This window comes from Mustela putorius, unplaced genomic scaffold (assembly GCF_011764305.1).
Source record: "Mustela putorius furo isolate JIRA1106 unplaced genomic scaffold, ASM1176430v1.1 tig00003869_pilon_pilon_pilon, whole genome shotgun sequence".
Classification (NCBI taxonomy): Eukaryota; Metazoa; Chordata; class Mammalia; order Carnivora; family Mustelidae; genus Mustela; species Mustela putorius.
Window position 1 is genome coordinate 54298 of NW_025422021.1, and position 22999 is coordinate 77296.

The following is a 22999-nucleotide window of genomic DNA, read 5'->3' on the forward strand; positions in this document are numbered from 1 at the left end:
GCCTTAGATTTATATACTTTTCTTATAAAAATAAGTTGTTATGCCAATATTTATCTGAAAATGGCAGCATTCAACAGCAAACTAATAAATGGAATAACCGCAGTGTCATTATGAGCTACAGTGAAACAAAACCGTAAAGTTACTTTTCCTATTTGAATAATAAATCAGACGAGTGAAAAAAACCTCAACTGTGGGGGGAGGGGAAGAGGCAAATGTAAATACAGGATCTATATCAAAACAAAGTCCAGAAGACAAAAACCATAAATATTAGAACAATACTTCAAAAGTCAATTACTATCACAGGGTAAAACTTCTAAGAAAGCAATTCAGAAGATAAATAAACACATATGTTTAAAATCCAGAACTCTAAATACCTGATATACTTGATATACTTGGGCCCACTACACAGCCCACTTACCAGCTCCAAATATTGTTTTCCTCAGGTATTTCTAGAGGCTGTAGAAATCTACTGGGTTCATTTATTGTTACAAAAACTTTTCTCAATTGTGAAAAATTAAAATCAGTTCTTCAAACTTTAGAAAGAAAATGAAAAGTCGCTTCACTATAAAACACCATGAAAACAGTATGTTTGCCACAGTGGGAGTGTGTTTTTTTTTTTTTTTTTAAAAGGAAACAGAATCTGTTTCATCCCATTTCAGAACAGGTGACAAAAACTAAGTTACAGCTCTTCAGGCCAGCCACAAAACTTTAAGAAATAGAGACCAGTTTCGTACAACTTAGACACATATGTACATAACTCAACAGGCTCCTGTTTGTGCCAGCCAGTCTTAACATCATTTCCAGGGGTCAGTAATCTCTGGCCCATGAACTGAATGTGGTTTGTGGTCTGTTTGTGTATGGCCCTGAGCTAAGAATGGTTTTTGCATTCTTTTAAAGGGCTATAAACAAAACAAAAACAGTATGTGACAACTGTATTATGGTTTACAAAGCCTAAAATCTTTACAATCTGGCCTTTTATAGAAAAAGTTTGCAGACCCTTCATTTATACCAGTGTTGTACAGAATTCAGACAGTGCAATTACAAGTCCAAGATAATGTTCATTTATTCCCACCAAGTAGTAACATCCTAAAAAGATGTCTTCTGATGTCATTTGTTAGAATTCCTTCTCTTTTTTCTTCATCTTTAACATCATTAAAGTTCATCCTATAATAATGTAAAAGTGATTGAAAGAAAAAGTATGAATTTATATTAAAATATTGATTAGTTTATAGTATTCTACCTTTTAAAAAATAACTAATGGATCACTGTATGAAATACACCTTGCCTAATTGTCACAATGGAAAAGGATATCTCTTAGTTCTTACCTGTCCATGCAGATACTACTAATTACACTTAAGTAATAATATTGGTATGTTTTTAAACTTAATTTCATTTATGATATTCTGGTTTACGTCTAATAACATTTTCTATTTCAAAGGTTTAACTTGAGATAAGAGTCATACTTTAAAACCTCTCGAGGAAGCTGACCTGGTAAAAACATCGGAAAATATTTTTGTAAAGAAGATAAAGATTTATAACTCCCCAAACAGGATGTAAGCCCTCTGTGTTGGAGTCTGCAGTTCTAATATGGCTCTCCAAGGCCAGAGGTCTCTAGCCCTCTCCAGAATCTGGGTTGTTCTTCTTTGTCCTTCTTTCTCCTTATAGGGAAAGAATACAAAACAACCTCATACATGATTTTATTAAATTCCACTCAGAAAGCACTCCATCACTCTTTGGCCTGTTTTTAAGTATGTCCTAGGATGACAATGATTTTAAAAAGGGAAAAAAGAACAGTTCTTTCACAGAATAGCAAAGGGCTTGCACTGCCTCTTGAGTAAGAAAAATTCAAGAAGGGGCCAAGACGAATATGGTTCCAATATATCCTGACTCTACCAGAGTAGATATTTTGCCTTATAAAATATTTTATGAGGCTCCAGTATATTTATTCTCAACAAGTCAATGCTTTATTTATAATTGAACAAAATTTAAATAAAGTAGTGAACGATGGCCAAAACTTGAGTTAAATGGTTTTATGTATCTAAATTTCTATGCTTATTAGTGCCTACAAGCTACATTCTGATTATCGTATTTTCCAAATTAAGAAATTTCAACTTTACTATTTTTTGAAGCTTCTACTCTACCTGTTTATTGATATAATGTACAGTAAGAATAGATAATGTTTGCCAAAGTCAGCTCTAGATTTAGTCCTTACCTTATCTCTCTTTCCATGATTTTGGAGATTTTTCAATTTTTCATATATGAAGGTAGCAATCTCTTTTGCATCTCTGGAATCTATTTGCTCTCCCCAAATATTTCTCTAAAATTAAAAACACTCCTGTTATAATCTTTAAGGTATCTATTCAAAACATGACATTTCCATTTAAGAAATTTGATTAAATATTCCTTAAAAGTTCTAAATATTTGAAACTCAAATTTCTTCAAGGAAATAATGCTGCAAAAGCAGTTAACTCATAATTTACTTAAATACAATACTGTTAGGGGAACATGAAAATAATTCATTGGAAAAAATGATATTGCTAACTCCAATTGCCTTAAAATAACTAAACTGTAAAGAAAAGACAGCCCTCACAGGATTCAAATCATTCCAATCTAATACGAATCATAGGCACAGTTAAAACCTTGGTCAACAACACTGGAAAGTACTGTATGTCTCCTGGTTCTCATTTGCTCAGAGCAGGACAGTGGCTGAAAATCAGGGAAGGGGGCAGGTCAATATATCAGGCTTGCTTTTCTTGGATCTGGTGTTATTTATTTCCTTCTTGGTGGGAACTCCACACTGTATGTTAGGATTTTGGTTTTTTTTTTGTGTTCCTGCCCACCTGATTCGTACTGCTATTTACCACAATCATTATTCTGCTTTGATTTTCAAATCTGGCCTGGACTTCCACCTCTGTCTTTTGGTTTTGGACAGGGGTATTTGGGGTCCTAATGTCTTCTGGGCTTCTCCTGCCACATGGTAACATCTTTTCAAACAGCTCTTTCTATGGCCTGATTAATTCTGTGACTGCTCATTATACTGATACTTCCCTAACACCATCTGAGTGAAGACCCCTATCTATGTCATAAATTTCTCAGCTGTTCTGAGAATCAAAGTCGAGTCAATGATTCCAAAGAAATGAAGATTCAGGTACTAGTATAAGCTCCTTTACTCTCACTGAGTTCTGCTTACCCCAGGCTGTTCTTAAGACAGAATTAACCTCTTTGCCAAATCAAAATCCTTCACTGAAAAATTTAGATGACAACACTAGACTTCTGAAATTCATCATCCAATTTCATTATTTAACTCCAAAATATAATTTCTAATAAATAAACATGAAATCTTAAGCTGATGAGCTTTCTCAAAAAGTATAAAAATATTTGAAATGACTTACTCCAAATGTTTTACCAGAAAACATGAATACATAGCAAATCCTTATTTAATTACATTGTCAAAAATGTCATGCTTTTACCCAGAAAGATAGCAAAAGTCATGAATACTTTCAGTTAGCAATTACATTGGTTGAAAGGTATATGCATTTATATAAATGACCATAGGGGTTATCACCTGAATTTTAAGACCCATCAGTAGATGTCTAGTTTTCTTTTTGAAGGGGAAAAAAAAAAACACATAGTGGCCCACAGAAGGGAGTTATAACCAAACCAAGGAACCATAAGTTTTATTTTATAGTCTAAATCACTAATTTATATTTCTCAAGATAAATGTTCTGGTACTAGTCTATTTAAAAAATATTATGAATTATGATAGTATTCTTTTAATTTTTTTTGTTTCCTGGGAAAAATAATAATAAAGGTAATATTTTTCTAAAAGTAGGAAATACAGAACTTCACAGAAAATAATTACCTTAAATCTCCACTCAGAAAACTACTACTAATATTCTAGTATGTTTCTTCAGTAGTTTCTGTAATCTAGGAGTACAAAAATTTTAAGGCAGTGGGTCATCTGAACTTTGAGACAGAAAAACCTTTTAAAATCACGTGATGCATATTTTACCGAAGCTTCTTTTCACATATACAAATGAAACAAATGACAAAGGGAGAAAAAGCTAATAAAAACATTCAGACTAATAACAAACCTTTCCAACTTGGTCTGCTAAAGGAGAGGCACATATACGAAGGCCTTGTACGTACCTTTGTTCTTTCGTAGGGAAAAAATTTAACAGTTGGATAGGCTCTGATGCCAGCTTTCTGGCATGTTTGGGCATAAGCCTGACAGTCTACTTTTCCAGCTTTCACTTTTCCTTTAACCATCTGAAAAGAGAGAAATATGGTTTGTCATTCTCTGTGGCATAAACTATTTTGGCAACCACAAAGCAAAATAATACAAATATTTTCAAATCTTTATCACTGTCAAGGCTTAAGCTTTCATCCTTTCCATCCTGGTAAGACCCTTCCAACTTTTTACTGGCTCTTTAAACACCTGTTTACCCAGAAACACCTCTCCAAGAGCAAATAAACTCTTTATCTTATCAAGAAAAGCTCCTTCCTGGTACCCACACCCTGTCCATCACACCACAAACACCTCAGATTCTGTCCTCATCCACCTTCTTCCTTTCTCTGGTCTCACATGCTGAGGGAGCACTCTTCCTTTTGTGGAAGGCTCACAACTCTACCTAAGCCTCCAGTCCCTCTGTATCAGGCCTCTGACTTGCTCTTCAGGGTATGGTCTTTTTCATATTGAGTAACCTTCTGCTATATTCAAGATACTGTTGCATTACAAAATAAGCTAAATACAAAGGGAGTAAAACATTCTGTTGAATTATTAAAGAAAAAGGAAGCATAAAAAAAGAAAAAGATCTAGTAAGTGGAAAATAACCTCTTATTTGAAGGACAATCCAATAACTAAACTAATCTTTTATGACTCCTGGAAATCCCTTTGCTGAAGAAATTTCCATAGCTTGGGATTTTCAGCTTTTGTTTTAGGCTGGTGAAACTGGAGCTTTCTCATTCTAGTGAGTGTTTCACAGCCCATGGGCAAACCTCCCTGAAGTCAGGAAGCTAACAATCTGGATAGGCTAATGAGAAGGCTAACAGAAACAATAAACATTCAGACTGTATTCAGTTTATGCATTCAGTTAAGTTTTATGAGCATTTACTGAGTTAGACAAGACTAGTAAAACTAGCCCTCAAGAAGCTCAGTCTTATGGAGGAGACAGGTAACTAAGTATTTAACATTCATTATGTAAGTACACCAAAGGAGTACAAGATATTAAAGTGAACTGACTGAAATGGGGACAGTGAATACAGAAGTGCCAACTGAAGCTGGGTTTTGTAGGATAAGGAGGAAGAGATCCACATGACCAAGATAAGGAAAAGGCATTTTAGAGATAGGGAACAGCATGTACTTGTTCAACAAACTTGGAGTACCTCGTTGTGGCTGAACTGTAAGGTTTGGGGTAGGGACAGAGAGAAAGCCAAAGAGATAGAAAGGGTCCCATCAGAGACGTGATGGTGCAACCTAGGATGCCAGGTCAGAAAACTGGTTCACAGAAAGCCTGAGAAGGGAGTATTTCAGAAAGATGATCAGGGCAGAACTGAAGAAGGCAGACTGGCAACATGAGAGTAGCTGAAAGGTACACGAGATGTCTCGATGAGATGATGAGGGCTTGAACAGAGAGGCTAGCAGAAGAGATGGAGAGGAGATGTCAAATTTGAAAGGCATTTAAAAGACAGAACTGATAGGATCTCTGATGGCCTGCCAAGCAGCAGAGTAAAGGAAAGAAATAGGGAACAAGCAAAACTGAGGTATCTGGCTATTAGGTAGACGATGTCCTCAATCAAGACAGAGGTGTTAGCTAAAAGCGTTAATAAGGAAGAAATCTGCAAAGATTATAGTCATAGAAATGAAATGGAATTGAAAAAAAATTCACAGGAAACTTAAGAGAATTAATATTTAAAATACTTATAGCTAATCATTTAATATAGCTACTTTTAAAATAACTGTTATTTTATCTAATTATTAAAACATGTATGTGACTACAAGTTATTTAAGTAGAAAGACAAGACTTACCCTAGCTAAGAGCTCAAACTCTGGAGCAAAATTCTGGCAAGGTCCACACCAAGGAGCATAGAAATCAACCACCCAGTGATTTTTCCCTTGTGTAACTTTTTCATTGAAAGTCTGAGGCGTCAGATCTATGGATGCTTGAGGTAAGAATCTGTGGCAAGGGATCAAATTATTTTTCATTATATGAAACCAAAGGAAACATCTAAAATATAATACTGTAAAAGTTTCTAAGTAAAAAAGGCCTTCCAAGTTATCTTGGTAAATTATAATTCCTTACGAAGTAATTTAAATTGCCACAGCCTTAAGCAACTCACAATAAATGTAACTACAGACATAAGAGGAAGGTAAATAGTACTGAATCTATTTTATATGATGATGCATATTTTGATTACTCACCCTAGACCCCAAATTCTCAGGGAATAAGCATCTCTATTCCATCCATTGTAACTACTGAAAGAAGAAAATTGAAAAAAAAGTTTTAAATGCTATATTTTATTATTGGATATGCTCAGAGAACCATCTCTCTGCAGCAACTGAGCAGTTTAACTTATTGACTAGATACCATTTCCCTTCTCAGATACACCTACCTATAAATGCTGCTTACATGGCTTTCCAAATAAATTTTTCTCTAGTCTAGGTGTTTTTTTGGTGCTCCAGACAGCCCCGAAGTCTAACTGCCTGCTGGACAGCTCCTATAGATGCATGGGAATGGTAACACTCCAAATGTCTAAGACTTCAGTTTAGAACCTTTATTCTGGTCATTATGTCTGTCAAATTCCTACCCACTTTTTAAGACCCATGTCAAAAGCCACCTCTTAAATGCAGCCTTTCATGATTTCCTCTCATAGCTGTGATCCTTCCCTCCTTTGCAATCCATGGTTCAGTTTTACTTTTTACATAATGTTCTTTATATTCTGCCTTACATTTGAGTTTTCTACCCCAAATGCCATGTGGTGTTACAGAAACAGGATGGGCATTGACACAGACTGGGCTGAATCTTCAACTATAAACCTTAGCAGCTGTGTGACTTGACAAAATTATTTAAGGTGTGTTAATCAGTTTACTTATCTGTAATAGGAGGAAAGGCAAGAATTCTTATTTCTCAGGGTCTACGGGAGGACTAGTGGGAATAACATGAACAAAAGGATCTAGTATAACACCTGAAACCAAAAACTAACTTACTAAATGTTAGTACTTCCTCCGTTTATCTTTTTCTATAATGGCGTGCCAGCTTCGTAAACACTGAGATCATTCAATTCTTTTTTCATCTTCAGAGGTTCTCATTAGCACATCATCTTAAAACATGGGAGGCTCCCAAAAAATATTTGTTGGGTTAACGTCTATTTAATTAAGATAATTTTTTTTTAAAGAAGCTTATTTATTTAAGTAATCTCTATACCCAACATGCAGCTGGAATGCATGACCATAAGATCAAGAGTCACATGTTCTTCTGACTGAACCAGCCAGGCACCCCTAAGATAACTTTAAAATTTTAACTGTTTAAAAAAATGTTATAATAAATGTCTTTACATTTTAGGCAACACTTACTGATACTGATAAGCTTTATTTGATTTTTGGGGGAAAAATCTTATCTCAGGGTATCTCCGAACATTTTCTTGGGCACAAAAAGAATGATACTGTTGGCAGTCTATACTGCCCACATTGATCAGTCCAGTTAATGTCTATAAAAGAGAAAGAGAGAAGATAAACAGATCAAAGTGATTAGAATAAAATTAGAATTAGAATAAAATATAACTTTATGTTTATAATAGAGAAATTAGCACTGTGAGATGATTATTATTTTTCAGTGACTAGAACACTTACAGTAATGAACTGAGAATGTAATGCTGTAGTTAGGACCCTACTACAATTATTGCAGATTAAACAACAGATTTCATTCATGTTCTATGTGGGGGGAAATTAGGTATTTATAAAATTAAGTGTTAGAAACAAGGAACTAATGAAGTTCCTTGCAATGGTATTTCAGTTCTTTTTCAAATAGAGACTTGCATTGCAACACATTGAAATCATGCCCAAATTTTAAAATTTTACTGAAAATCTTAAATGTGAAGATACTAGAAATCACTTTTACCTGTTTGGTTTGTTCACTTTTTCTTAGAAATATAAAATAGAGATTTCATCTTCCATTCTCTTATTTAGTAACTTTCTTCCAATCCTTCATAACACTATGTCTATTTGTATGGAAAATAAAGGGATTTGGGGGTTGACTTTGGCAAAAATTTGGCCAGATAAGTACCAAACAAGTGACACAGAAAAAAAAAAAAGGTATCTATACCATTCACCCAACCAGACAGAAAGAGAGTTGAAATCTAACTGGTATAATCAGAACTGTTCTAAGTGATAATCTAGATAGAGGTGGGTTCATCTCAGTTTCAAAACAGTTTTGTTAAATACACATTCATGCTATATGTTAAGATTTTTTAAGAAACTACTATACCCGGGCCATTCTTTTCCATTCTGGCATTAGGACTTGACAGGGATGACACCAAGGAGAATAGAAATCAACCATCCAGACTTCGTCCTGTTTTCTCTGTTTAACTAGTTCGTTGAAAGTGGTGGGTGTCAGGGTGATCACTGAAGGATTCATAAGATCCTAAAGAGAATATAACTTTCATTATAACAATATAAAAAAGTGTTCACATATTCTTGGCAAATTGTTGTCACTTAGAAAAGTTCCTGTTTCTGAATAATAAAAAGATACTTATGGATGTTTAAAAGATAATCGACAGTGAATTATTTTAAAAAGGAAGGAATTATTCCCAGTTCAGTTTAGACTTTGCCCATTAGCCTTCTTAATTCAAGGTTTATTATAATTTTTTCTTACTTCTATGTATCATTAAAATCATCTTAGTAGAGAACAGAGGCAACTTTACTTAAGGTGACATTAGATGGGACAAAAAGTTCTAAGAGGTGCCCAGATAGCTACACAGGCCAAATAGTCTTGTTCCAGAACCAATGATTGGTTTGGAAACGATCCTTTAATCATTAATGAAAAGCCCATTACTCTATTTTCCTGACAGTCTGATTGGAGATACTGCTCAACCTCCCTAAACGCTCACTTGCTCCAAATGCTGTCTTAATACAGCTTCAGTCTACCATGATAGGGTAATACTAACAAAAATGTTAGCTTCACAGGGGAAATAATAAAAAACAAAACAGCAAAAAACCAAAAACCAGTTAAAAATAATTTACCTCAGTAAATTACAATACTATAAATTAAAATACCTCTATGAATTCCAAGATCTGTTCAGCAGAGTGATGTCCTTCATATTCATGAACATTGGACTGGTTGAAAACCACTGTTGTTGGATAAGCCTGAATGTTATACTGTTAGGAATAAGAATACAAACTAAAGATTTTATGCATTTTACCTCTTGGTTGCAAATTTATAACCAAATTGCTTTTAAGTAGCAACAGTAACATTTTAAAAACCCATTGCTAAACTGCTGGTGACTGAAAAATTTTAGCCTGGCCAAATTTGGCAAAGAAATGGATTCACAGTTGCACTGATAAATGACCCTTTTTTATAGGTAGTCCATTAGCCATAAAATCCATGGGCAATGAAACATTGAGAAGTGCGCAAAGCCATAATATGGCTGATTATGAGTGTGGGCCCTTTTGACTCTCTTGAAGAAAGATGGATAATACATTCTTGGGACATGAGTCATAATTCCTTAAGTTAAAATATGGTTGTGTATGCATTATTCTTTCTTTATCCTTGCTACTTCGTTTCCTTTATTTTCTTCTACTACTAGACAAATTGGAGCATTATTGTGGTTTCAAAGACTCAAGTCAGAGATTAGCCTTCTCTTTACAGCATTATCCATCTTGCTTCAAGAGAGTCAAAAGGGCCCATGCTCCTAATTAGCCATATTATGGCTATGCTGTGTGAATTCTCTGTAGCTGATCTTTGCATCCTTAAAGTTGACAAGCACTCAGCAGCAAACTGGAATGTTTGATTAGGATTCAAAAAACTCAGTAGGTATGACTGTTTAGCATATGCTGGACATCTTTTTAGCACTGAAATATGCAGTTTCTCTTCTTAAAAGCTTTTATTTATCTGAGAGAGAATCTGAAGCAGATTCCATGCCAAGCACAGAGCCTGACATGGGACTCAATCCCATGATCACGAGATCACAACTTGCGCAGAAACCAAAACTCTTGAGGCTTAATTGACTGGGTCACCCTGGTGCCCCTTAAATAAGTAGTTTCTAATCTATTCTGTATAACAACTCTATTCAGAAGCTAAAATTACCACATCAACTTTACAGACGAGAAAACGGAGGTATTGAGAGGCTATGTGACTTGGTCAAGCTCCACCAATTAGTGAGTAATGACTCCTGGCCTCTATTCCAGGTGAAGCTGACACCACAGTTAAAATCTTATGTTTTACTCAATTATCTCAAGGATATTTAATAGTTTTGATAAAAAGTAGAAAAACTAGAAGAATTCAAATTAAGGTAATCATTATTTATCACATGGTTTGTATCTTGCTTAAGAACTTTTCTTTTTTTTTTTTTTTTTAAATTTTTTATTTTTTATAAACATATATTTTTATCCCCAGGGGTACAGGTCTGTGAATCACCAGGTTTACACACTTCACAGCACTCACCAAATCACATACCCTCCCCAATGTCCATAATCCCACCCCCTTCTCCCAAACCCCCTCCCCCCGGCAACCCTCACTTTGTTTTGTGAGATTAAGAGTCACTTATGGTTTGTCTCCCTCCCAATCCCATCTTGTTTCATTTATTCTTCTTCTACCCACTTAAGCCTCCATGTTGCATCACCACTTCCTCATATCAGGGAGATCATATGATAGTTGTCTTTCTCTGCTTGACTTATTTCGCTAAGCATGATACGCTCTAGTTCCATCCATGTTGTTGCAAATGGCAAGATTTCATTTCTTTTGATGGCTGCATAGTATTCCATTGTGTATATATACCACATCTTCTTGATCCATTCATCTATTGATGGACATCTAGGTTCTTTCCATAGTTTGGCTATTGTGGACATTGCTGCTATAAACATTCGGGTGCATGTGTCCCTTTGGATCACTACATTTGTATCTTTAGGGTAAATACCCAATAGTGCAATTGCTGGGTCATAGGGCAGTTCTATTTTCAACATTTTGAGGAACCTCCATGCTGTTTTCCAGAGTGGCTGCACCAGCTTGCATTCCCACCAACAGTGTAGGAGGGTTCCCCTTTCTCCGCATCCTCGCCAGCATCTGTCATTTCCTGACTTGTTGATTTTAGCCATTCTGACTGGTGTGAGGTGATATCTCATTGTGGTTTTGATTTGTATTTCCCTGATGCCGAGTGATATGGAGCACTTGTTCATGTGTCTGTTGGCCATCTGGATGTCTTCTTTGCAGAAATGTCTGTTCATGTCTTCTGCCCATTTCTTGATTGGATTATTTGTTCTTTGGGTGTTGAGTTTGCTAAGTTCTTTATAGATTCTGGACACTAGTCCTTTATCTGATATGTCGTTTGCAAATATCTTCTCCCATTCTGTCAGTTGTCTTTTGATTTTGTTAACTGTTTCCTTTGCTGTGCAAAAGCTTTTGATCTTGATGAAATCCCAGTAGTTCATTTTTTCCCTTGCTTCCCTTGCCTTTTGCGTTGTTCCTAGGAAGATGTTGCTGCGGCAGAGGTCGAAGAGGTTGCTGCCCGTGTTCTCCTCAAGGATTTTGATGGATTCCTTTCGTACATTGAGGTCCTTCATCCATTTTGAGTCTATTTTTGTGTGTGGTGTAAGGAAATGGTCCAATTTCATTTTTCTGCATGTGGCTGTCCAATTTTCCCAGCACCATTTATTGAAAAGGCTGTCTTTTTTCCATTGGACATTCTTTCCTGCTTTGTCGAAGCAGTCTCAGCTTGCTACTTCTCCGCCATCTTGACTCCTCCTGGGAGGAGCTCTTGCTTAAGAACTTTTCAATGTCACATATAAGATGTTCAAAACCAAAGATCTTACATTAGTTTTTAGTTAAATGAAATTTCAAACAGAATGAAGAGGGAAATCACCTGACAAATACCCAGATATCCCTTCTCAATATTTAAATTTAACTTCTTTGTCACCCTGGCAGATTGCTTAAATTCTGTTTTTTGATCACATTTCCTTTCTTCCCTGAAAGTAAGAGCAATCAATATCCTCAAATAAGTATATATCCAATCCACAAATGTTTTGATACTTTTGTGACATGCGTAAGTATCCCTGGGTAATATAGTGAAATGCTGAAGCATTAAAAATTTTTCTGTAATTCTATCATACTCTGTAAGGTATTCTGCAGCTTGCTTTTGTCATCTTACAATGCATTTTTGAGACTTACCCATGCTGGTAAAGATAGATTTAGTTTTAAATGCTCTATGGTATTCATTACATGACTGGATCATTTATCAATATACTTGCTATTACCAGATTTCAAAATTTTTGTTAATTTGTTTATAGATTAATTTGATGGATTGTTGTAATTTGTACTTTCTTGATGGTCAGTGAAGTGCAAGATTTTTTATGTTTGTTGGATTTTTCTAAAAAGTCTCAACTTTCTCATCTACTTAAACTCACTTGTAGTCAAATATTTTGGCAGTAAGGTTTTCTGTCAGTTACATGTGCTATAGTTTTTGGCAATAGTTTTATCATTTAATGTAGTCAAAATCATTCACATTTTTACCTTGTGTGTGTGGACTGAGAAATTTTTCCTCACACAGATGCCATAAAGATTTCACTCTACATTTACTTGTTTTTAAAACCTATCATTTTATTTTCCTTCCTTCTCCTCCATTTTTCTTTTTCTTTTCCAAGTTGCCTTTTATAGAATATTTAAAATACACATGCAGGCAGACAGCAATACATTTGCATATACTCTTGTAGCTATAATAATCTTCCACGCATGCGCACACTTACTTCATTTATACTCCCTCCCAACTCTATTCCTATACCAATATTATTTTATTTTATTTCTTAAAGATTTCACTTGCTTATTTATTTGACAGAGAGAGAGAGTGACAGACAGACAGTGAGAGGGGGAACATAAGCAGGGGGTGAGAGATGGAGAAGCAGGCTTCCCGCCGAGCAGGGAGCCTCATGTCAGGCTTGATCCCAGGACCCTGGGATCAATGACCTGAGCCGAAGGCAGACGTTTAACAACTGAACCACCCCAGCACCCCCACTGATATTATTTTAAAGCAAATTCCAGATGATTTATAGTTTCATCCATATTTCAGTATATTTAAAATATAAGAACTTTCCTTCAAGTGTATATACACACTTACATAAAATATAAGGACTTTCCTCCAAGTGTAACTACACTGTCATTTTTAGACCTAAAAATGAACAATTCCTGTTAATTTTCAGATACCCTGTCAGTGCTCAAATTTCCCTAACTACCGGTTGCTCATTTTTTTGCAGTTGGTTTGGCATCCAAAGGAGACCAAAACATTGCATTTGAGTGATATGTCTTTTGAATTTCTTTCATCTCTTTTCCCACCTTTCAGTGTATCTGACCAATAAATTAGGTATTTGTCCTGTAAGATCCTCTACATGCTGGCACTTACAGATTTCATGCCCATGGTTTCATTTAATGTTCCTCTAACTGATTCCCTACACACGGAGAGATCTCAAAGTGTGATTTGATTTAGGTCTCAGAGACTTGTTCCAAGAATATTTTATACATGGCATATACTTTCATGACAAGATATATAGTTTCTAGGTATTCCTGGAACTGAAAAATGAACATTAATTAACCTAAGAAAATATTTTATTATAAACAAAGGTTCAAAAATCTTGTTCATTTTTAAAATTTCCATCTACTAAGAAAACAATTATGAGGAAAACCTGAGAATCAAACTACAGACTGCCAAAAGGCAATATTGCATCAAAAATTATAAAGATTTTAAATAATAGAAAAATCATATATTTTATCACATAAACTAAATATTTTCCTATGTTTGATAAATAAGACCATATCCACATTCAACTCTTTATGTTGTCTATTCATGTTTTAATCCAATCATAATTTTATATCATTTTTTGAAATATTTATTACTCCTCTAAATATAGATGCACATTTTAAGTTACACTGAAAAAGGTCTCTATTTCAAAACTATTTTACAATAGTGTTAATTAGAACAAGTATTTTATACGTACCATGTTACAGAGTCCCTCATGAACTGTACAATCTAGTGTACCAAACTTAAGCTGACCGTAAAGATGCTTTGATGCTTTTCGTAACTCTGGCAATAAAGCTCGACATGGTGGACACCACTATGAAAGAAAAAATATAAGCATAGAGTTACAGGGAACAAAAAAGCCACATTTCTGCAACAAGCAATATATACTAAGTAAGACAAACCATACTTAGTGGCAAACTTTTGTGTGCCTGCCTGTGTATTTAATTCTTGGAGGGGCAAGTGCATCCCTGCCCCCTTGGAAGCAGTATCTGATAGGAGCCAAAGTGAGTAACACAATTTTGGTATTCATGGCTCAAGACTATCTAGAAAAAGTCTTTTTGCTATGATAAGAGAAAATCTGACAACACTGAAACTGACAGATAAAAATTACTTACTGGGGCAAAAAAATCAACGAGCCACGGTTCCTTGTCATTGGCAGGAAAATTTTGAGGTCCAAGTGTGGTAACATGAGAATTAACACTTTCTTTGGCAAAGGCAAGTATATCATATAGAATCTTCTTTCCTTTGAAATTGAATAAAAGAAAAATTAAAATCCACATTCTTCCTTTCTACCCATATAAACATTTCAAAGTTTTTATACTTAATATATTAAAGAAATGAAGATAAACTTATTGAACCCACTGATTTTGGTGAGGGTCTAGTGTTCTTTATACTATACGTAAACAGGTTTGCTCTGCCAGGAGTACCTTTCTTATATGCTTCTGTTTCTTGGAGGACCTATCTTTTCAATATTTCTTTATCCTCAGAGGCAGAGTAACCACTTCTTGCAGTATTTGTGTTCTTTATGCTTACCTGAACTATTACTGTGGCCCAACTACTAAATCTGCTTCTTCAAACTCAACTTCCCTTATGAATTCAAAACCTGTATTACCAACTACCCAGTGAAAGTATTCACATGGATGTCATACAAACATTTCAAATATATTAAAACTGAAATTGAGTTATTTTCCCCAGGACTTGCTCCTTTTCTCACCTTCCCTATCTTGGCAATGACATAATTATCCACTAGGTGGATGAACAGAGTGAGAACTAAAAAAGAAATAAATAAAATATATAAAAAATGAGTCAGAGGCCAAAGAATACAGTAACTGACACTAAAAACACATGGGAGGGAATCAACAGATTAGAAACAGCATAATGGACCAGGAATCTGGAAGACAGAGTTGAGAAAATCCCCCAGGCTGAAAAGCAAAAAGAAAAGAATAAAAAACAAGTACAGGTTAGGTTAACGGACCTCTAGGACAGCATCAAGCATACTAATCTTGACATTATAGAGGTTTCAGAAAGAGAAGAAAGAGACTAAAAGGCAGAAAACTTACTTGAGGAAATCAGAGCTGGAAAACTTCCCTACCAGGGGAAGGAAGCAGATACACAGATTTAGGAAGCACAGAGAAAACCAAACAAGAAGAATTCAAGTAAATTCAAACCCAGACACATTTTTAAAATGTCAAAACTACAGAGAAACAGAAAATCTTAAAAGCAGCAAGAGCCATGCCAATAGTATATAGCAGAGTACCCCCATATGATTATAAGCTGATTTTTTCACCAAAAATATAGCAGGCCAGGGGTGCCTGGGTGGCTCAGAGGGTTGGGGCCTCTGCCTTCAGCTGAGGTCATGATCCCAACGTTCTGGGATCGAGCCCCACATCGGGCTCTCTGCTCAGCAGGGAGCCTGCTTCCTCCTCTCTCTCTCTGCCTGCCTCTCTGCCTACTTTATCTGTCAAATAAATAAATAAAATCTCTTAAAAAAAAAAAAATATAGCAGGCCAGAAGGGAGTGATATAATATATTCAAACTGTTGAAAGGAAAAACTCTACAACCAAGAACACCCCATCCAACAAAGTTATCATTCAGAATCAAAGGAGAGAGTTTCCCAGGCAAACAAAAGTTCAAGGAGTTCATCACCTACACCAGCCTTAAATGTTACAGAAACTTCTTTAAGTAGAAAAGAAATGGCCATAGTTAAAAGAATGTTATGAAAAAAAAAAATCACTGGTAATGGCAAACATTAGTAAACATGCAGAAAAGGCAGTGGATTGATCACTTTTAAGGCTAGTACCAAGGTTAAAGAGAAAAAGTAGTAAAACTTGTATCTACAATAATTAGTTATGGGATACACAAAAGATGTAAAATAGGATGCCAAATAAAAGTCAGCAGGGAGAGTAAAATGTAGTGCTTTTAAAATGCATTCAGGGGGCGCCTAGGTGGCTCAGTGGGTTAAAGCTTCTGCCTCTGGCTCAGGTCACGATCCCAGGGTCTTGGGATTGAGCCAAGCATCAGGCTCTCTGCTTGGCAGGGAGCCTGCCTCCCCCTCCCTCTGTGCCTGCCTCTCTGCCTACTTGTGATCGCTGTCAAATAAATAAAATCTTTAAAAAAATAAAATAAAATGCATTCAAACCTAAGTGACAATCAATTACTATACACATAGGTTGTTACATATGATCCTAATGGTAACCAAAAACCTAGAACAGATGCACAAAGAAAGTAAAAGAAATGCAAATATAACACTAAAGAAAGTCGTCAAATCACAAGAGAAGAAAGGAACAGAGAAGAACTACAAAACAGGCAGAAAATAATGAAGAAAATGTCAATACATACCAATGTAAATGGACCAAATGCTCCAAACAAAGGACACATGGTGGCTGAATGGATAACAAAAGCAAACAAAACAAACCCCCCTCTATAGGCTACTTATAAAAGCCTTACTTCGGATGTAAGGACATACAAAGACAAAGTGAAGGGATGAGAAAAGATATTCCATGCAAATGGAAACAGTAAGAAAAATAGACTAGCAGCACTTATAACAGACAAAATAGACTTTACAACAAAGACTGTAATAAGAGACAAAGAAGAACATTTCATAATGATAAAGAGATCAATTCAACAAGAGGAAATAATTATAAATATCTATAAACATCAACATAGGAATATCTAATATGTAGAACAAGTATTAACTGATATAATGGGAGAAAGTGACAGCAATACAGTAATAATAAAGGACTTTAACACATCACGTACATCAATGGATGACAAATCATGCAGACAGAAAATCAATAAGAAAACAGTAAACTTCAATGACATATTAGACCAGTTTGATATTACAGATATATACAGAACATTTCTTTCAAAAACAGAATACATGTTATTTTCAAGGGCACACGGAACACTCTCCAAGAGATTCATGTTAGGCCACAAAACAAGTCTCAATAAATTTAAGAAAAATGAAATCATACCAAGTATTTTTTCTGACCCAATGGTATAAAATTAGAAATTAAAACTAAACAAAACTGAAAAAAAAAAAAAAAACAACCCCCCACAAACACATATACGTAGAGGCTAAACATGTACCTAACAACCAACGAATCAAAGAAGAAATGAAAGAAGGAGACAAAAAAATACCTTATATGACAAATAAAAATAAAACACAATGTTCAAAAATCTTCGGGACCTACCAAAAGCAGTTTTAAGAGGCAAGTTTAGGAGCATCTGGGTGGCTCAGTGGGTTAAGTGTCTACCTTCAGCTCAGATCATCATCACAGGGTTGCTGGATTGAGCCCAGCATCTGGCTTCAGTTGTACTGAACAGGAAGTCTGCTTCTCCCTCTGCCCCCTCTCGTATTCTCTCTCTCCCTCCCTTACCCTCTCTCTCAAAAAAAAAAAAAAAAAAAGCAGCAGCAAGTTTATAGAGATACAGGCATAAGAAAACAAGAAAAATCTTCCTCAGAAAAAATTTCTTCAGGAAACAAGAAAAATCTCAATCTAACCTTACATATCCTTACATATTAAAGAACTAGAAAAAGAACAAATAAATGACTCTCTGCTCAAAAACTAATAGAACAAATCAACTCAGTAAAGTAAAAGGACACAAAATTAATATACAAAAATTTGTTTTTTTTTTCATTTCCTTTTTTTTTTTTGAGGGCAGGGAGGACATGGCTGCAAGACATGGCTGAAGAAACAGAAGAAGACAGAAATAAATACAGTCCTCATAGACTGGAAGGATTAATGTTATTAAAATGTTAAGCATCTGCGTTCGGCTCATGTCATGATCCCAGATCCTGGGATCAAGCCTAGCACTGGGTTCCCTGCTCAGCAGGAAGCCGGTTTCTCCCTCTCCCACTCCCTCTGTTTGTGTTCCCTCTCTTGCTGTGTCTCTCTGTCAAGTAAATAAACAAAATCTTAAAAAAAAAGTCTATACGATCTCTAAAAATCTACATGTTCAATTCAATCTCTATCAAAACATCAGTGGCATTTTTTTACAGAATTAGGACAAATTACCTTAAAATTTGTATGGAACCACAAAAGACCATGAAGAAATCAAAGCAATCATGAAAAAAGAGAACAAAGCCACAGGTATCGTGCTCTCTGATTTCAAGATATACTATTAAAGCTATAATAATCAAAACATTATGGTATTGGCACAAAAAAACAGACAGATATATCAATGGAACAGAACAGAGAGCCAGAATAAAGAGAAACAAATCCATACTTATACAGTCAATCTGTGACAAAGGAGATAAAAACATAAAATGGAGAAAGACTTCAATAAACGGTATTGGGAAAACTAGAGTTATATGCACAAGAATGAAACTGGACCACTTTCTTATACCATATGCAAAAATCAATTTAAAATATATTACAGACCTAAATATAAGACCTGAAGCCGTAAGACTCCTAAAACAAAACACAGGCAGAAGACTCTTGGACAACTGTCTTACCAATATCTAGAAAACAAAATGAATGAAGAAGCAAAACAAAATAGAAGAGACTCATGAGAATAAACTGGTGATTGCCAGAGGAGAGGGAGGTGGGAAGAGGGTGAAATAGTTAAAGGGGATTAAGAGGTACAAACTTCCAGTTACAAATAAACAAGTCACAGGGGTGTAAAGTATAGCACAGAGAACTAGTCAAAAATAATTTAACAACTTTATATGGTGACAGATATTAACTAAACATCATGGTGATTATTCTGCAATGTAAATATAAAAGGGAGTTACTATATAATACACCAGAAACTAAAACTGTATTCCAATTATACTTAATGAAAAAAACCTTAAAAATACTTAGAGAAATCAGCAAAGTCAAGGCAGAAAAATGACGTGAGACTGTCAATTTTACCAAAGGATCGTAAGAGAGTAAATGAAGGAGATGATGAACTGGAAATAAGGCAGCATACATGGGACTGAGAAGGAATTGGAATTATTTCAGAGATAAAGAAGAATAGAACTCCATTATTAAAATGTGGTCATTTTTAGCACTTTCAGGAGACAGTACAGTTTAGTGCTGCTATAATCCTAGGCTCTGGAGTAAGACATATTTGGGTACAAAATCTACCTTGACTAGTTACTAGTTGTTGATCATAGGCAAATAATTATCCCGAGCCACTGTTTTCTCCCTTGGTGGGCTGTTGTGAAGATAAAAATAGAAAGGGAAAAGTATGTGAAGCCTTTGGAAAAACATCTGACTTGTAAAAAGTACTAAATAAACAGGAGTTACTGTTAGGTTCATCTTGCCGAGACTTTGCTCACACAGCTCCTTCAGCTTAGCCTCACTTCTTGCTTTTCTGTATTTGCTTTGAGAAACTGAGCATTCAAATGTTATCTCAACTCAAATATCATCTCTAGATCTATACTAAACATAAGTCTTTTGATCTGATCTTATAATTTATACATACTGGCCATTACAATGTTTTTCCTACTTTTCTTACAATTTCCTGTCAACTACACCAGATGATATTTTAAATTTTTTTCTTTTAAACATTTTTTTAATTCATTCATGAGAGACAGAGAGGGGCAGAGGAAGAAGGAGACTCCCCGCTGAGCAGGGAGCCTGATGCAGGACTTGATCCCAGGACCCCAGGATCATGACCTGAGCTGAAGGCAGATACAACCAACTGAGCCACCCAGGAGCTCTGGTACTTCAAATTTCTTGAGAGAACTTTGCATTCCTAGCATATAACATCATTCAGTATCTGTTTTTCACTTAGCTGTGTTACAGTTAGTAGTATTTCTTTCTTTTGTACATTTGACCTTTTTCAGGACAGGGACTATGAGGTAGCCCAAATCCTCATAATTGCAACTGTACCTACATGAATGCAGAACTAAAGTCCCACACAAGCTGAAATGTAAAAATGTAATTATAAATTCAAGAGAGATAAAAGTAGCCATAGAAATATTTAACAGTCTAGCGGGAAGAAAAATCTGGAAAATGCCCATGGTTAAAATACCACTTCGGCACACTAGAAATGGAAACTATAGGTATTGCTTACTTTTGTTAATAAGACCCCTAAATTTTGAACTAATCTGACAATGTCACCAGCATTCTTGCTGAAACACTAGTCAAAATAGTGAGCAGAAAAAAAGTTAATTATTTTAAAAAGAGAGTAAAATAACTAAATATAATTCAAAAAATCTTTCTCCAAAAGAAACCTATTTACTAATAAAAGTAAAGTTATTTACAGTAAGTATATTCATATAAAATACGGTAAAAAGAACCACAGAAGATCCCAAGTAGCCAACATGATCTTGAAAAGGAAGAACAAATCTAGATATCATGGTCCCTGATTTCAAGATATAGGACAAAGCTATATAGTAAACATGAAAGTATGCAATGGCACAAAGACAGACACTTAGGTCAATGGGACAGAATAGAGACCGCCAAAATAAACCCATGCTTACACCGTCAGTTATCTTTGACAAAGGAGACAAGATTATACAATGGGGAAAAAGAGTGTCCTCAGTAAATGTTCCTAGGCAAACTGACCAGCTATATGCAAAAGAATGAAATTCAACCACTTTCTTACAACATACACAAAAATAAAACTCAAAAGGGAACAAAGACCTAAATGCGAAGCCTGAAACCAAAGAAATCCTGTAAGAAAACTTAGGCAGTACTCCCTGACATTGGCCTTAGTTACGATTTTTTATAACTGTCTCCTCAGACATGGGAAATAAAAGCAAAAATAAACTGTCAGGACTACACCAAAATGAAAAACTTTTGCACAGTAAAGGAAACAACAAAAAGAAAAGAAAACATACTGAGTGGGAAAAGATATTTTCAAATGATACAACTTTTTTTTTTTAAGTTTATATACAGGGATAGAGAACGTGCGAGTGAACTGGGGGGTGGGGGGCAGAACAACAAAGTTATCTTTTTTTTTTTTAGATTTTTTTATATCAAAGAGAGAGAAAGTGCCTGTGCACTGAGCAAGTGGGGGAAGGGGCCGAGGGAGAGAATCTTCAAGTAAATACAGAGAACTGGTGGTTACTTGAGGGGAGAGCAATGGCAGGATGGGCAAAATGGGTGAAATGGCATCGGAGTTACAGGCTTCCAGCTATGGAATGAGTAAGTCCTAGAGATGAAAGGTACAGTATAGGAATATAGTCAATGGTACTGTTAATAGCATCATATGGGGACCAAAGGTAACTACACCTGTAGTGAGTACAGCACAGCATACAGAGTTGTGCAATCACTGCTGTACATCTGAAACTAATGTAATTGTGTGTCAACTACATGTCAAGTAAATTAACTAAAAAACAAAATAAAAAGTATAATTAAAAATTAATATTTGAAAACGAATATAAATTTTTATCATTTTTTCCCCTTCTTACCATGATGAATTTCGTATTCCCTGGTTCCTTGTCCTTTAAATACTGCTAGACATGGCTGAAACACATACAGATTACTACAGATGTCTGGTGCAGAGGAACAGTCAAACTTGCCAACCTGAAGTAGAAGTTTAATTTGATGAAGACAAAATCACATGCATTCATTTTTAATATATTCATAAAGGAATGACATTGCTCTAACAATAGTTTCTAAACAGAAATTAACTGGCCATGAAAATAAAAGATGGAAATAAATAATTTACATTAACACTGAAACACAATTTCGTTAAGGGGGAAAAAAAAACACCTTCTAGAGAGTTCAAAAACCTGAGAGAAATTTTCCAGAAAATAGGAAGTTGTTTAAAAAATCCACTTTTTTGGGGCGCCTGGGTGGCTCAGTGGGTTAAAGCCTCTGCCTTTGGCTTAGGTCATGATCCCAGGGTCTTGGGACTGAGCCCCGCATCGGGCTCTCTGCTCAGCAGGGAGCCTGCTTCCTCCTCTCTCTCTGCCTATTTGTGATCTGTCTGTCAAATAAATAAATAAAATTAAAAAAAAAAAAAAGAAATCCACTTTTTTGGGCGCCTGAGTGGCTCAGTCGGTTAGGCGTCTGCCTTTGGCTCAGGTCATGATTCTGAGGTCTTGGGACAAAGCCTGCACGGGGCTCCCTCCTCCATAGGGGCCTGCATCTCCCTCTCCCTCTGCCTCTGCCTGCTGCTCCCCCTGCTGTGCTCTCTTTCAAATAAATAAATACAATCTTTAAAAAAAGTTTAAGAAATCCACTCTTCTAAAAATATAAAGGATATATTTATATAATTTGAAGTGGGGGGGAGAGAAAACTCTTTCAGACCTAGAAGCAGACATAATAAAGCAAAGTGACGATTTCATTCACTGTAAAGAAAAACAGCATAAAGAATACTAAGAGGGAAATGATAAACCAAGCAAAAAATATTTGAGTATTTCAGAGGATCCACTAAGAAAGAAAAGTAAACATCCTATTAGAAGAAAGAAAATGGGCCAAAGACAGAAAATAGAAAAAAATGGTAATTTGTCAATAATCACAAAAAACTTTTTCAACCCCACTAGGAACCAAATAAATGAAAATGAATATTATTAACATATCACTGTGGCTTATCAGAATGGTGATTAAAAATGTTA

The 22999-nt window shown here is 35.4% G+C and overlaps 1 protein-coding gene across 2 annotated transcripts in view; it reads right to left on the reverse strand.

Annotated features, from left to right (window-relative positions):
- Positions 1-1045: 1045 nt before the first annotated feature.
- The window catches only part of DNAJC10 (DnaJ heat shock protein family (Hsp40) member C10), a 50862-nt gene continuing 28908 nt past the window's right edge, over positions 1046-22999 (reverse strand). For both annotated transcript variants that reach the window (XM_004768942.3, XM_013064809.2), the window contains exons 13-23: positions 21848-21962; positions 14613-14740; positions 14195-14311; positions 9272-9373; positions 8484-8639; positions 7574-7707; positions 6422-6475; positions 6029-6176; positions 4150-4269; positions 2213-2317; positions 1046-1164 (exon numbers count right to left, since the gene is read on the reverse strand). In XM_004768942.3, the coding sequence (XP_004768999.1) occupies positions 1153-1164; positions 2213-2317; positions 4150-4269; positions 6029-6176; positions 6422-6475; positions 7574-7707; positions 8484-8639; positions 9272-9373; positions 14195-14311; positions 14613-14740; positions 21848-21962 (1191 nt within the window). In that variant the 3' untranslated portion in view covers positions 1046-1152. The remainder of the gene's footprint in view (positions 1165-2212; positions 2318-4149; positions 4270-6028; positions 6177-6421; positions 6476-7573; positions 7708-8483; positions 8640-9271; positions 9374-14194; positions 14312-14612; positions 14741-21847; positions 21963-22999) is intronic.